Source organism: Salmo salar, chromosome ssa19, assembly GCF_905237065.1.
Source record: "Salmo salar chromosome ssa19, Ssal_v3.1, whole genome shotgun sequence".
NCBI classification, from domain to species: Eukaryota; Metazoa; Chordata; class Actinopteri; order Salmoniformes; family Salmonidae; genus Salmo; species Salmo salar.
The window spans coordinates 75,525,245-75,539,143 of record NC_059460.1 but is presented as its reverse complement, the minus strand read 5'-3'; the positions used below and the strand labels follow the sequence as shown (position 1 = coordinate 75,539,143).

Below are 13,899 nucleotides of genomic sequence, written 5' to 3'. Positions count from 1 at the left end.
TCATTCTGACGCTCCACTCCTCCGGGCTTTTCCCACAGAGCGAGAGAGTTCATGTCTCTCCAACCATGCATCGCAGCACTCCACTCTCCGTTGTTATAGCAACAGGCTGCGACATATATATGGGCTGTGTAGGAGCGTTTAGATGGAGTAAGGCCTCTGTAGTGATAGTACTCCAACACTAGTGGGAATATCTAATGATAGTAGTCCTGTACTGTAATATATCCTGTGTGTTGTGCTACAGCTCCAGGTTAAACACTGTGGTTTGTGAATGCAGTGAGAATCCCTTTATATTGATTTGAAGAGTTATTTTTATTGAGTAAAGACTACTTTCTGTTTTCTACCTGAGTGAATACCAGAAATGCAGTAATTTTAGAAGGTTGCTATTCTGGCACATCGATATTATGGAATTGTCTAAAAGACCAGAAATAGTAGCCCAGGACCAGTTTTACCTGCATTTGAGCTATGCTCTGTTTCTTGAATATTGCCAGTTATTAGAAATTAGCCTAATGTGATGCGGAAATAGCATGCATTGTGTTTTCTAAAGATATAACGCAGGCTCAGCATTTTGGCATTTAGCAGAATCGGAACAAACCATGTGTTCACACAAGGAAGTCCGAGTATTTGGCCTTTCCCTATAATGCTGATGAATTACAACATATGTTAATCAAAGGACATCGATCAGCGAAGATTCTCCATTTTCTTCTTTGCAGGTAAATCCTCCTTGACAATACAGTTTGTGGAAGGCCAGTTTGTGGACTCATATGACCCAACCATTGAAAACAGTAAGTGTGCGTGTGTGATGTCGTCAGCGCTCCCCGTCCAGGTTGCTGAGTTCTGGACACACAGACAGGTGCATGTCTCTAGGCTCCTTATTCATGGTGAAGTTCACACAACGCTGACTCAGCACACACATTTATTTATTTGCACCAGAGAAAACAAGGGATAGAGAACAATACAGATTTAAAAAAAGAACGTTTTTTTATTTAAAAGGGTGTGAAGGTGTGTTTGGAAGCCAAAGGGCTTATATGAAAACCACACCACAAAACAACAATATACAATATATAAGTACACACACTATTAGAAAGGACACCCATGTACACACTTGTTTGCTCACACACACACTCTTTCTCTCTCCAATAGGAGCATTTTTAATAGTGGGTTGTGTGGGAGGACTCTATTTCATGGCCACTACAGACTATTCGCATGGAGAGCCAGGGGAGCTTTTCTGATGTTTGTGAATGAACATTCGTTTTGACAGAAGGTAGTGGTCTACCTCACTCAGTCTCTCATAGGTAGACACACCAATAACACACGTATTCACACACACACACACACGCGCGCTTCAGTCAGACATACACACGCACATTGTTGGTATGGCATTGCTCCCTTTGTTAGCACGGAACACACAGCTTACGCTTAATGCATGTTACAGTAGCTTAACACTCCTAGGGTAGACTGTGTGTTCCTGCCTACTGTATCTATGGTGTCTTAAGGCTTGGAGCTTCCATCCATGCAGCCTGCAGTGAAAGGAACGTCGAGTTAATTTTAGCCAGCCAGGGCTTCTTTTTTTGTGAATGAAACGCTTGATCGGCCTCAGCTGCTTCTCTAAGCCCAGGAACGTAGAATGCTTACCATTTATAAATTGTGCTGGCTTCCATTCTACAAACATGATTCTACTATACTACAGTAGCGATGTGGATTTGGCTGTCTTTCCTGCTATTTCTGTTGTGTGTGTGTGTGTGTGTGTGTGTGTGTGTGTGTGTGTGTGTGTGTGTCACGCTTAAATAAGCCACTGAAGCAAACCCCCTTAGCTCCCCTGTGATCCCAGCCCACCGGTCACCACAGAACCACCTCCACCACAGATATGGGTTTCCACCTCCACCACTTCCTGTGATGAGGTACAAAGGTGGATATGGGTTTCCACCACTTCCTGTGATGAGGCACAAAGGTGGATATGGGTTTCCACCACTTCCTGTGATGAGGCACAAAGGTGGATATGGGTTTCCACCTCCACCACTTCCTGTGATGAGGCACAAAGGTGGATATGGGTTTCCACCTCCACCACCACCACCTTGAAGAAGAAAGCGGTGTACATGTGGTCTTGTCCATGAGCTCCGAGGGAATAGCCTCTGTCTGTTGGGCCGTCGGCAGGCAGGAAGTTCAGTTCCAGTCATCCAGAGTCACAGCCCAATCAGAATGTGTCTCAGTCCTGCCTGTTCTAGTTGATTTAAACACGTCACTTCCACTGTGTTATGATCTAAGCACCACATCAACATGTCCTACTTGTCTCTGCTTCACCATGATGTGTCATGGGCTCATCAAAGCGATGTGGAGAAATGGTCTTCTTAATTGTAATGAATGAGACCTTCTTTGTGTCTCTATTTGTCTTGCTAATTCTCTCTCAGTCCCCAAAATGTTGTATTTTCTTTTAGAATACCTCTGACTGAGCTGTAGGTGGCTAGAATCACTTAGAAACTCTAAAGCTGCATTTACACAGGCAGCCCAGTCCTCATCTCTTCCCCAATTATTGTCAAGACTTTATCTAATTGGTCAAAAGACCAATTGGTGACCAAAAGATCAGAATGAGTGCCAGTGTAAACACAGCTTTAGTACTTCATTTGTCTTCCTTCCTTTCTCTCTCTCCTCAGCGTTTACAAAGATGATCACAGTGAATGGGCAGGAGTACCACCTGCAGCTGGTGGACACAGCGGGACAGGTGTGTCCCTCTTACCAGTGGAGAGACTACTCACACATCAGAACGTTGTGGTCAGACTGCCAGTGGGCAACTCTGTGAGAGCTAACATCAATTCTTTTTAATACCAGGTGTAGTGTAGATTAGACCAGGTGTAGTGTAGATTAGACCAGGTGTAGGGTAGATTAGACCAGGTGTAGTGTAGATTAGACCAGGTGTAGGGTGGATTAGACCAGGTGCAGGGTGGATTAGACCAGGTGCAGGGTGGATTAGACCAGGTGCAGGGTGGATTAGACCAGGTGCAGGGTGGATTAGACCAGGCGTAGGGTGGATTAGACCAGGCGCAGGGTGGATTAGACCAGGCGCAGGGTGGATTAGACCAGGCGCAGGGTGGATTAGACCAGGCGCAGGGTGGATTAGACCAGGCGCAGGGTGGATTAGACCAGGCGCAGTCTGGATTAGACCAGGTGTAGATTAGGTCTCCATTGACATCCTTATTCAGTCTCATTCCACATACAGCCTCATTCCACATACAGTAGCTACATTTCCTCATTTTTCCCATTGTAGAGTAGACATTCTATCTCTGATGTTTGATGAATCCTTCCACAAAAGGCCCCTTTCTCTCTGGCAGGATGAGTACTCCATTTTCCCACAGACCTACTCCATAGACATCAACGGATACATTTTGGTGTATTCTGTCACGTCCAATAAAAGGTAGGTAAGCTCCGCCCTCTCCTTCACACTGCTGCTAAAGCTTCGTTGCTTATCCCTGAGTGATCTCCTCGCTGAAGGTTTCTGACTCCATCTGGTAGATCTCTCCTCTCTCTCTCTCCTCTCTCTCTCCTCTCTCTCCTCTCTCTCTCTCTCTCTCTCTCTCTCTTCTCTCTTCTCTCTCTCTCCTCTCTCTCTCTCTCTCTCCTCTCTCTCTCTCTCTCTCTCTCTCTCTCTCTCTCTCTCTCTCATCTCTCGTAAAAGGCATGAATAAACCATTGCAGCTATTATTATTCAAAGTGAGCTCGAACACCTGCCAAATCAATGCGTTCTCAATGAAAATCCTCATTATTTTGTGCCTCTGCTGGTTTGAAATTAAAGATCTAGTCTCGTTTGAAAGGGAAGACATGAAGTAGGTGATTTTGGTGAATATTAAATTACAAATAGTGCCTCTGATCTTTCACATTTCTATCTGTATGCTATTATATGGAACAGGGCTTCTGTATGTTGCAGTATTAGAGGTAGCTGAAACATATGAATCAGAGATGGTCGTTTCTTGTGTGTGTGGTTGGTGTGTGTGTTCTACCTTGCCTCCATATCACCTGGAGATTAAATCAAATCATTCCATCTCTCTCCTTCCTTGCCTCTTCTCTCTTAACCTCACCATCTCTCCCCTCTCACTGGCTTCCTCTCCATCCTACTCTCTATCCTCACTCCATCCATCTCTCAATTACACATTCACTCTCTTTCTCTCTCTGTCTCTGTCATATGTAAGGGCTGTGTAGGCGCGTTTAGATGGAGTAAGGCCTCTGTAGTGATAGTACTCCAACACTAGTGGGAATATCTAATGATAGTAGTCCTGTACTGTAATATATCCTGTGTGTTGTGCTACAGCTCCAGGTTAAACACTGTGGTTTGTGAATGCAGTGAGAATCCCTTTATATTGATTTGAAGAGTTATTTTTATTGAGTAAAGACTACTTTCTGTTTTCTACCTGAGTGAATACCAGAAATGCAGTAATTTTAGAAGGTTGCTATTCTGGCACATCGATATTATGGAATTGTCTAAAAGACCAGAAATGGTAGCCCAGGACCAGTTTTACCTGCATTTGAGCTATGCTCTGTTTCTTGAATATTGCCAGTTATTAGAAATTAGCCTAATGTGATGGGGAAATAGCATGCATTGTGTTTTCTAAAGATATAACGTAGGCTCAGCATTTTGGCATTTAGCAGAATCGGAACAAACCATGTGTTCACACAAGGAAGTCCGAGTATTACAGTAGCGATACTACACTCGCTCGCGCTCTCTGTCGCTCCGTGTCTCTCTCTCTGTCGCTCCGTGTCTCTCTCTCTGTCGCTCCGTGTGTCTCTCTCTCTGTCGCTCCGTGTCCCTCTCTCTGTCGCTCCGTGTCTCTCTCTCTCTGTCGCTCCGTGTCTCTCTCTCTGTCGCTCCGTGTCTCTCTCTCTGTCGCTCCGTGTCTCTCTCTCTGTCGCTCCGTGTCTCTCTCTCTGTCGCTCCGTGTGTCTCTCTCTCTGTCGCTCCGTGTGTCTCTCTCTCTCTGTCGCTCTGTGTGTCTCTCTCTCTGTCGCTCCGTGTCTCTCTCTCTCTGTCGCTCCGTGTGTCTCTCTCTCTCTGTCGCTCCGTGTGTCTCTCTCTCTCTGTCGCTCCGTGTGTCTCTCTCTCTGTCGCTCCGTGTGTCTCTCTCTCTGTCGCTCCGTGTGTCTCTCTCTCTGTCGCGCGCTCGCTCTCTCTCTCTCTCTGTCGCTCGCTCTCTCTCTCTCTCTCTGTCGCTCGCTCTGTCGCTCGCTCTGTCGCTCGCTCTCTGTCGCTCTCTCTGTCGCTCTCTCTGTCGCTCTCTCTGTCGCTCTCTCTGTCGCTCTCGCTCTCTGTCGCTCTCTCTGTCGCGCTCTCTCTCTGTCGCTCTCTCTGTCGCGCTCTCGCTCTGTCGCTCTCTCTCTCGCTCTGTCGCTCTCTCTCTCTCTGTCGCTCTCTCTCTCGCTCTCTCTCTCTGTCGCTCTCTCTCTGTCGCTCCAGGTCTCTCTCTCTCTGTCGCTCCAGGTCTCTCTCTCTCTCCCTCTCTCTCCATTCAATTTGAGAGGCTTTATTGGCATGGGAAACAAATGTTTACATTGCCAAAGCAAGTGAAACAGTAAATTAACAGTGAACATTACACTCATAAAAGTTCCAAAAGAATAAACACATTTCAAATGTCGTTGCCTATTTACAATGTTGTAATGATGTGCAAATATTTCAATTACAAAAGGGAAAATAAATAAACATAAATATAGGTTGTATTTACAATGGTGTTCGTTCTTCACTGGTTGCCCTTTTCTTGTGGCAACAGGCCACACATCTTGCTGCTGTGACTGCACACTGTGGTATTTCACCCAGTAGATATGGGAGTTTATCAAAATTGGATTTGTTTTCAAATTCTTTGTGGGTCTGAGTAATCTGAGGGAAATATGTGTTTCTAATGTGGTCATATATTTGGCAGGAGGCTAGGAAGTGCAGCTCAGTTTCCACCTCATTTTGTCGGCAGTGTGCACATAGCCTGTCTTCTCTTGAGAGTCCGGTCTGCCTTCGGCGGCCTTTCTCAATAGCAAGGCTATGCTCACTGACTCTGTATATAGTCAAGGATTTCCTTCATGTTTAGGCCGAGGTATGTATAGTTTTCTATGTGCTCTAGGGCAACAGTGTCTAGATGGAATTTGTATTAGTGGTCCTGGCAACTGGACCTTTTTTGGAACACCATTATTCTTGTCTTACTGAGATTTACTGTCAGGACCCAGGTCTGACAGAACCTGTTCAGAATATCTAGGTGCTGCTGTAGGCCCTTCTTGGTTGGGGACAGAAGATCCAGGTCATCAGCAAACAGACATTTGACTTCAGATTCTAGTAGGGTAAGACTGGGTGCTGCAGACTATTCTGGTGCCCTCCCCAATTCGTTGATATGTTGAAGAGGGTGGGGCTTAAGCTGCTACCTTATTTCACACCAAGGCCCTGTGGAAAGAATTGTGTTTTTGGCCAGTTTTAACCACACACTTGTTGTTTGTGTACATGGATTTTATAATTGTGTATGTTTTTTCCACCACCACCACTTTCCATCAATTTGTATAGCAGAGCCTCATGCCAAATTGATTTGAAAGCTTTTTTGAAGTCAACAAAGCATGAGAAGACTTTGCCTTTGTTTTGGTTTGTTTGTTTGTTTGTCAATTAGGGTGTGCAGGGTGAATACATGGTCTGTCGTACGGTAAATTGGTAAAAAGCCAATTTGGAATTTGCTCAGTACGTTGTTTTCGCTGAGGAAATGTATGAGTCTGCTGTTAATGATAATGCAGAGGATTTTCCCAAGGTTGCTGTTGAGGCATATCCCCTGGTAGTTATTGGGGTCAAATTTGTCTCCACTTTTGTGGATTGGGGAGGCGGGATCAGTCCTTGGCTCCAAATATTGGGTAAGATGCCAGAGCTGAGGATGATTAAAGAGTTTAAGTATAGCCAATTGGAATTTGTTGTCTGTATATTTATCATTTCATTTAGGATACCATCAACCCCACAGGACTTTTTGGGTTGGAGGGTCTCTCTGTCTCTCTGTCTGTCTCTCTGTCTGTCTGTCTGTCTGTCTGTCTGTCTGTCTGTCTGTCTGTCTGTCTGTCTGTCTGTCTGTCTGTCTGTCTGTGTCAATTCAATTCTCGGCATGACGTAACAATGTACATATTGCCAAAGCTTATTTTGGATATTTTCAATATGAAAATAATGATAATCAAAATTGTCAACGGGACAACAGTAATGACAATAACCAAGGGTCAAAATAACCATACATTGAGCAATAACAATAAGCATACAGTAGAGGTTATGTGCAGGTTGACTGGTCTGTCAGACACTGTCCCTCAATTTATGACAGGCAGCAATGTAGTGCGCTGCCAACCCACAGCTCTCTGCATCCTCCCCCAACAGGACGGGTAGCCTACTATCATCAGAGGTCTTTGAAACCTTGAATAAGGGTTTCAAATTTGGGGAAATGACACTCTCTAATTGTTTTATATTTTTGATATTTGGTCAGGAAATGCAGCTCCGTCTCAGGTTCTGCTGTTGTGCAGTGGTTGCACAGCCTTTCCTCTACAGAGAGCCAGGTTTTCCTGTGTCTACCCTTCTCAATGGCAAGGCTGTGCTCACTGAGCCTGTACTTTGTCAAGGTTTTTCTAAGGTTTTGATCAGTAACCATGGTCAAATAGTTAGCCACGGTGTACTGTCAATTTAGGGCCAGATAGCACTGTATTTTGCTTTGTGTTTGTGCTTCCCAATAAGCAATGTATTTTTTTTTTGACTGTGTGGTAATTTGGTTTATTCTGATTGATTGGATGTTCTGGTCCTGAGGCTTCAGTGTGTTAGTAGAACAGGTTTGTGAACTCAGCCCCAGGACCAGCTGGATGAGGGGACTCTTTTCTTTGTTCGGCTCTTGGCATTGCAGGGCTTGGTAATGATATGAGAGGGGGTCACTGTATTTTAGATGTTTCCAAAACTGAATTGCTATTTTTTTGTTTTTATTATTAGTGGATATTGGCCTAATTCTGCCCTGCATGCATTGTTTGTAGTTTTCCTCTGGACATGTAGGAGAATCTTACAGAACTCTGCATGCAGGGTTTCAATGGTGTGTTTGTCCCATTTGATGAAATCTTGTTTTGCAAGTGGACCCCACATCTCGCTGCCATAAAGTGCAATTGGTTCAATGACACATCCAATTAGTTTAAGCCAAATTAATATTTCAATTTGAATTTGCTTTTTAATGGCGTAGAATGCCCTGCGTGCTTTCTCTCTCTGGGTGACAGCAGGCATTGGTCATCTGCGAAGAGTCTGCGAAGAGTAGGCATTTAACCTCTGAATTGTGGAGACTAACACCAGGGGCTGAGGATTTTTATAGAATAGTGGCCAATTCGTTGATGTAAATATTGAAGAGTGCAGGGCTCAGATTGCAACCCTGGCGAAGGCCCCAGCCCTGGTTAAAGAATTCTGTTCTTTTCTTGCCCATTTTAATGCTACATTGATTTAATTATGTCATATGTTTTACCCCCGATACCACTTTCAATAACTTTGTAGAACAGTCCTGTATGCCAAATAGAATCAATTGCTTTTTGGAAGTCGATAAAGCAAGCGTTTATTTTGGTGGACATGTTTATCTATCAGGGTGTGTAAGGTGTAAATATGATCAGTTGTGCGATGTTTTGGTATAAATCTAATTTGGATTTTACTCAAGACATTGTGCTTATTAAGAAAGTTTAGAACTCTTACATGTATAATACTACAGAAAACCTTCCCCAGGTTACTGTTCACACAAATGCCTCTGTAATTGTTAGGGTCAAATTTGTCTCCATTCTTAAAGATTGGGATTATGAGTCCTTGATGTCAGGGAAATAACCTACACTCAGGATCAAATTAAACAGTTTAAATATAGCCAATTGAAATTTTGCACTAGTGAGTTTGAGCATCTCATTTAGGATGCCATCAGGTCCGCATGCTTTTTTAAATTTGAGAGCCTGAAGTTTCTTATAGAGCTCCTGGTCAGTAATTGGGGAGTCCAATGGATTTTGATTGTCCTTTATAGCTTTTTCTAATCCATTCAACTTGTCATGAATTTGGCGTTGTTCTGCGTCTGTGTCAATTTGAACGGTGTTGTAGAGTGTTTTAAAATGGGTTGTCCATATGTCACCATTTTGTTTCGCTAATTCCTCTTGTTTAGATTTTATTTTTATTTTTTTTCAATTTTATCAGAAGTTGTTTGTTTATGGACTCCTCAATTAGTGTCAGCTGCTTGCTGTTGTACTGTGCTTTTTGGTTCTGAGTGTATGTTTATAGAGTTTTAAAGTCTCACAGTAATGAAGGCGCAATTCACCATTATTTGGGTCTGCTTTTTTCTCTGCTTTCTGTCTGTCTTTCTCTCTCTTTCTCTCTCTGTTTCTGTCTGTTTCTCTGTGTCTCTGTGTCTCTCTCTCTCTCTCTCTCTCTCGCTCTCTCTCTCCATTAATATGAGAATGAAAAAGTACAGAAGCTCTCCAGACTGCAGAGAGTTGACCAAAATTAAAGTTGTATTTTATTTAACCAGGAAAAGCCCAATATGACCCAGATTCTCTTTTTCAAGGGCTTCCTGATAACTGGACTGCTGCATTTTCTCTCCTGTAATGCCTCCATACATTTCTAGACAATAATTTCAACAGGATTCATACTGTAGCAAATGATTTGTCCTGTGTAAGACTATTGTACTGGAGCCTAGGGTGTGTGTGTGTGTGCCCCAGAGACTTATGTAAGATGCCATGGGAGCGGGCCTAGGGAGACTTTCCCTGGAGAAATCTGTTCCTAACCCCATCCCGTCATGTCTTCCTACTGGCCAGTTAATGATGTCAAATTTCGTTAATGTCCCCATTGATTTACATGCATTTCTACTGACCAGATTGGGACTCAACGTTCGTCATTTTATATTGAGCCTCAAACCCTGCGTCAGGTCTAGCTCACCATCTGCCGGGTTTTAAAATAACAGATGCATCTGGTTTTCAGAGGAAATGGAAAGAGAGCCTGTGACTCGACTTCCCCTTTTGGACGTTAACAAGGCGACTCTCCATCTTACCTCCTCCTCCACATTTACTGGATTGGTTCAACAGGGCAGATGAGAACCTCCCCATCTTCTTTTTCTCCTCAGGACCAGAAAGATAAGACAAGACACTAAGGCATTTATTATACGCCTGCTACGTTAGGTTGAGTTATATAGGCCTCTACAGTAGACTATGGCACTGATGGAACAACATTCCTCAACTAGGTGTTGGAAAGGCATCTAACAAGCAAACAAATAGCACATTAAGTACAGTAGTATTGAAATGGCACATTGTTAAGTACAGTAGTATTGATGGTTCTTCTCATTTGAGGGAGGCTACTTCTCATATCAAAGCTTATGTCGTATCGATTTCAAGCAATGGTTCAACCGCAACGGTCCTCTTTTTTGAATGCAGCCCTGATTTTTGTCCCAGTCTGGTCGTTAGGCAACGTTTGTCAATGTAATCATGGTAGTTCATGCCTCCCATCAGCCCTCTCCAAATCCATACCAATGTAACGCATTTAATGAGCAAATTATTCTTTTGATGAGGCCCCTATTAAAAATCTATGTAGGTGATAAAAGGCTGTGGTTAATTTATTGTTATTGTGAAGATGTGGATGGACCAGCACCCACTTAGCTCTGATGGTGTTGCTGCTTATTCATTCACACACACACACACACACACAGACTGGGGGTGCCGGGGACAGAGAATGCAGCCATTTGATATGCTGGACACCTACATGTTGCAAATATAGCATGGTCCGACCTAGAAAATGTCAAGCTTTACACCCATTTAAGTACAAGTAAGCATTTTTACACACATTTCTAGACCCAATTTTTAAGTATTCAACTGTATAAGTTTTGTAAGATTTCTTTGAGAATGGATGTAATAATGTTGTTGACTCTGGCCTTATGTTGAGTAGGAGTTTTGTTTAATGCTTTAAAGGGCTTTCCTTTTAATTTGGCCTGATCATAAAAGATTGAATGACCTTTTTTTTGTTTTCTTTTGTAGTTTTGAAGTAATAAAAGTTATCCACGAAAAATTATTGGATATGGTGGGTAAAGTACAGTAAGTAGACTGTTCCTCTATCTGACAATGTTTATATACATATATACAGTGTTTCACTGATTCGTTTGACTGACAGGACTTTGTCTTCTGCAGAGTACCCATCATGTTGGTGGGGAACAAGAAAGATCTACACATGGAACGGTATGAGACACACATACACACACACACACACATACACATACACACACACACAGCTAGTCTTCCCAGAGGAACCAGACAGTTCTTTTCATTTTCTTAAATTAGATTTAACAGGGATTTACTGTTCTGTGACTGTCTTGTCGTTATGTTTGAGTCTGTGGAGACCTGTTCAGATTACCGAGTGGAGAGAAAGTACATTGGTTCAGCAGAGGGTGCGGGGCTGAAATAAACCTTTAGGACTTGATCTCCTGTCATTTTATGGGCCTGTCATACAAGGCTCCACATCTTACATCTTTTGCACGGAGGGCGAAATTGCAACAAGCTCTGTCTCACTGCAGAAGTAGACGTATATCCACGTTCTCCAAATGTCAAATTTCAGTGTTTTTGTTTCTCCTGCTCCATCATTCCATTTCTCCAAACATCACATTTTGAAGTTAAGGGTTGAGTTTAGTCACTCATTCTGAATGGTTAAGGTAAGGGTTAAAATTTTGGATAGGGTACATTTTTAAAATGAAAAACCAGTGTCCACAACTGGTGTCAAACACTTACACTTCTGATCCAGAGTCATGGGATTACACTTTTCCACAACCCTCATCCACAACGTCCTGGAAAAACCCAAGCCTACTTGGTGGTAATAGTGCTCACTGTTGCCCCTGTTTTGAAGGCATGGATCGATGACTGCAAAATCTGACAATCTTGAACGATCTCCCTGGAAATCCATCTCCCACTCAATGCCATTCCCTGGCTGTCCTGGCTCAACTAAACTAGACTACTGGCCTGTTGGCACATTGACACTAGCTGGTAAACAGTGGTCCAGTCAGCTCTAAGCTGTCTTTGGCTCAGGCTCTGTTTTGGAGAAGGTGGGGTCGGTCTCCAGTCAGTTAGTTAGGCCTAATTCCTGACTTGAGAATGTAGCAAGTATGGGAGGAAAGTGGAGTGGTGGTGGTTATTGGAAGACAGTAGTAGTAGTAGTAGTTATAGGAAGACAGTGTAGTAGTAGTTATAGGAAGATAGTGTAGTAGTTATAGGATGACAGTGTAGTAGTTATAGGATGACAGTGTAGTAGTTATAGGATGACAGTGTAGTAGTTATAGGATGACAGTGTAGTAGTTATAGGATGACAGTGTAGTAGTTGTAGGAAGATAGTGTAGTAGTAGTTATAGGAAGATAGTGTAGTAGTAGTTATAGGAAGATAGTGTAGTAGTAGTAGTTATAGGAAGATAGTGTAGTAGTAGTAGTAGTTATAGGAAGACAGTGTAGTAGTAGTAGTAGTAGTAGTAGTAGTTATAGGAAGGTAGTAGTAGTAGTAGTTATAGGAAGGTAGTAGTAGTTATAGGAAGATAGTGTAGTAGTAGTAGTTATAGGAAGACAGTGTAGTAGTAGTAGTAGTTATAGGAAGATAGTGTAGTAGTTATAGGAAGATAGTGTAGTAGTAGTTATAGGAAGATAGTGTAGTAGTAGTAGTTATAGGAAGACAGTGTAGTAGTAGTTATAGGAAGGTAGTAGTAGTTATAGGAAGATAGTGTAGTTGTAGGAAGATAGTGTAGCAGTAGTAGTTGTTGTAGGAAGAAAGTGTAGCAGTAGTTGTAGGAAGACAGTGTAGTAGTAGTTGTAGGAAGATAGTGTAGCAGCAGTAGTTGTTGTAGGAAGATAGTGAAGTAGCAGTAGTTGTTGTAGGAAGATAGTGTAGTTGCAGTAGTAGTTGTAGGAAGATGGTGTAGTTGCAGTAGTAGTTGTAGGAAGATAGTGTAGTAGTAGTAGTTGTAGGAAGACAGTGTAGTAGTAGTAGTTATAGGAAGATAGTGTTGTAGGAAGATAGTGTAGTTGCAGTAGTTGTTGTAGGAAGATAGTGTAGTTGCAGTAGTAGTTGTAGGAAGATAGTGTAGTTGCAGTAGTAGTTGTAGGAAGATAGTGTAGTTGCAGTAGTAGTTGTAGGAAGATAGTGTAGTTGCAGTAGTATTTGTAGGAAGATAGTTGTAGGAAGATAGTGTAGTTGTAGGAAGATAGTGTAGTAGTTGTAGGAAGATAAGATAGTGTAGTTGCAGTAGTAGTTGTAGGAAGATAGTGTAGTGTTGGACAGTGTAGTAGTAGTAGTAGTTATAGGAAGATAGTGTAGTAGTAGTTGTAGGAAGATGGTGTAGTTGTTGTAGGAAGATAGTGTAGTTGCAGTAGTAGTTGTAGGAAGATAGTGTAGTTGCAGTAGTAGTTGTAGGAAGATAGTTGTAGGAAGATAGTGTAGTTGTAGTAGTTGTAGGAAGATAGTGTAATTGTAGTAGTTATAGGAAGATAGTGCAGTAGTAGTTGTAGGAAGATAGTGCAGTAGTAGTTGTAGGAAGATAGTTGTAGGAAGATAGTGTAGTAGTTGTAGGAAGATAAGATAGTGTAATTGTAGTAGTTGTAGGAAGATAGTGTAATTGTAGTAGTTGTAGGAAGATAGTGTAATTGTAGTAGTTGTAGGAAGATAGTGTAATTGTAGTAGTTGTAGGAAGATAGTGTAATTGTAGTAGTTGTAGGAAGATAGTAGTTGCAGCAGTAGTTGTAGGAAGATAGTAGTTGCAGCAGTAGTTGTAGGAAGATAGTAGTTGCAGCAGTAGTTGTAGGAAGATAGTAGTTGCAGCAGTAGTTGTAGGAAGATAGTAGTTGCAGCAGTAGTTGTAGGAAGATAGTAGTTGCAGCAGTAGTTGTAGGAAGATAGTAGTTGCAGCAGTA

At 42.4% G+C, this 13,899-nt stretch overlaps 1 protein-coding gene across 2 annotated transcripts in view; it reads left to right on the top strand.

The window, feature by feature from the left end:
• The window catches only part of LOC106579659 (GTP-binding protein Rheb), a 41,273-nt gene that overhangs the window by 9,576 nt on the left and 17,798 nt on the right, over positions 1-13,899 (top strand). The window contains exons 2-6 of one of the 2 annotated variants that reach the window (XM_014159793.2): positions 711-782; positions 2,649-2,716; positions 3,324-3,406; positions 10,996-11,052; positions 11,146-11,193. In XM_014159793.2, the coding sequence (XP_014015268.1) occupies positions 711-782; positions 2,649-2,716; positions 3,324-3,406; positions 10,996-11,052; positions 11,146-11,193 (328 nt within the window). The remainder of the gene's footprint in view (positions 1-710; positions 783-2,648; positions 2,717-3,323; positions 3,407-10,995; positions 11,053-11,145; positions 11,194-13,899) is intronic. The other variant, XM_014159794.2, reaches the window with a different exon arrangement.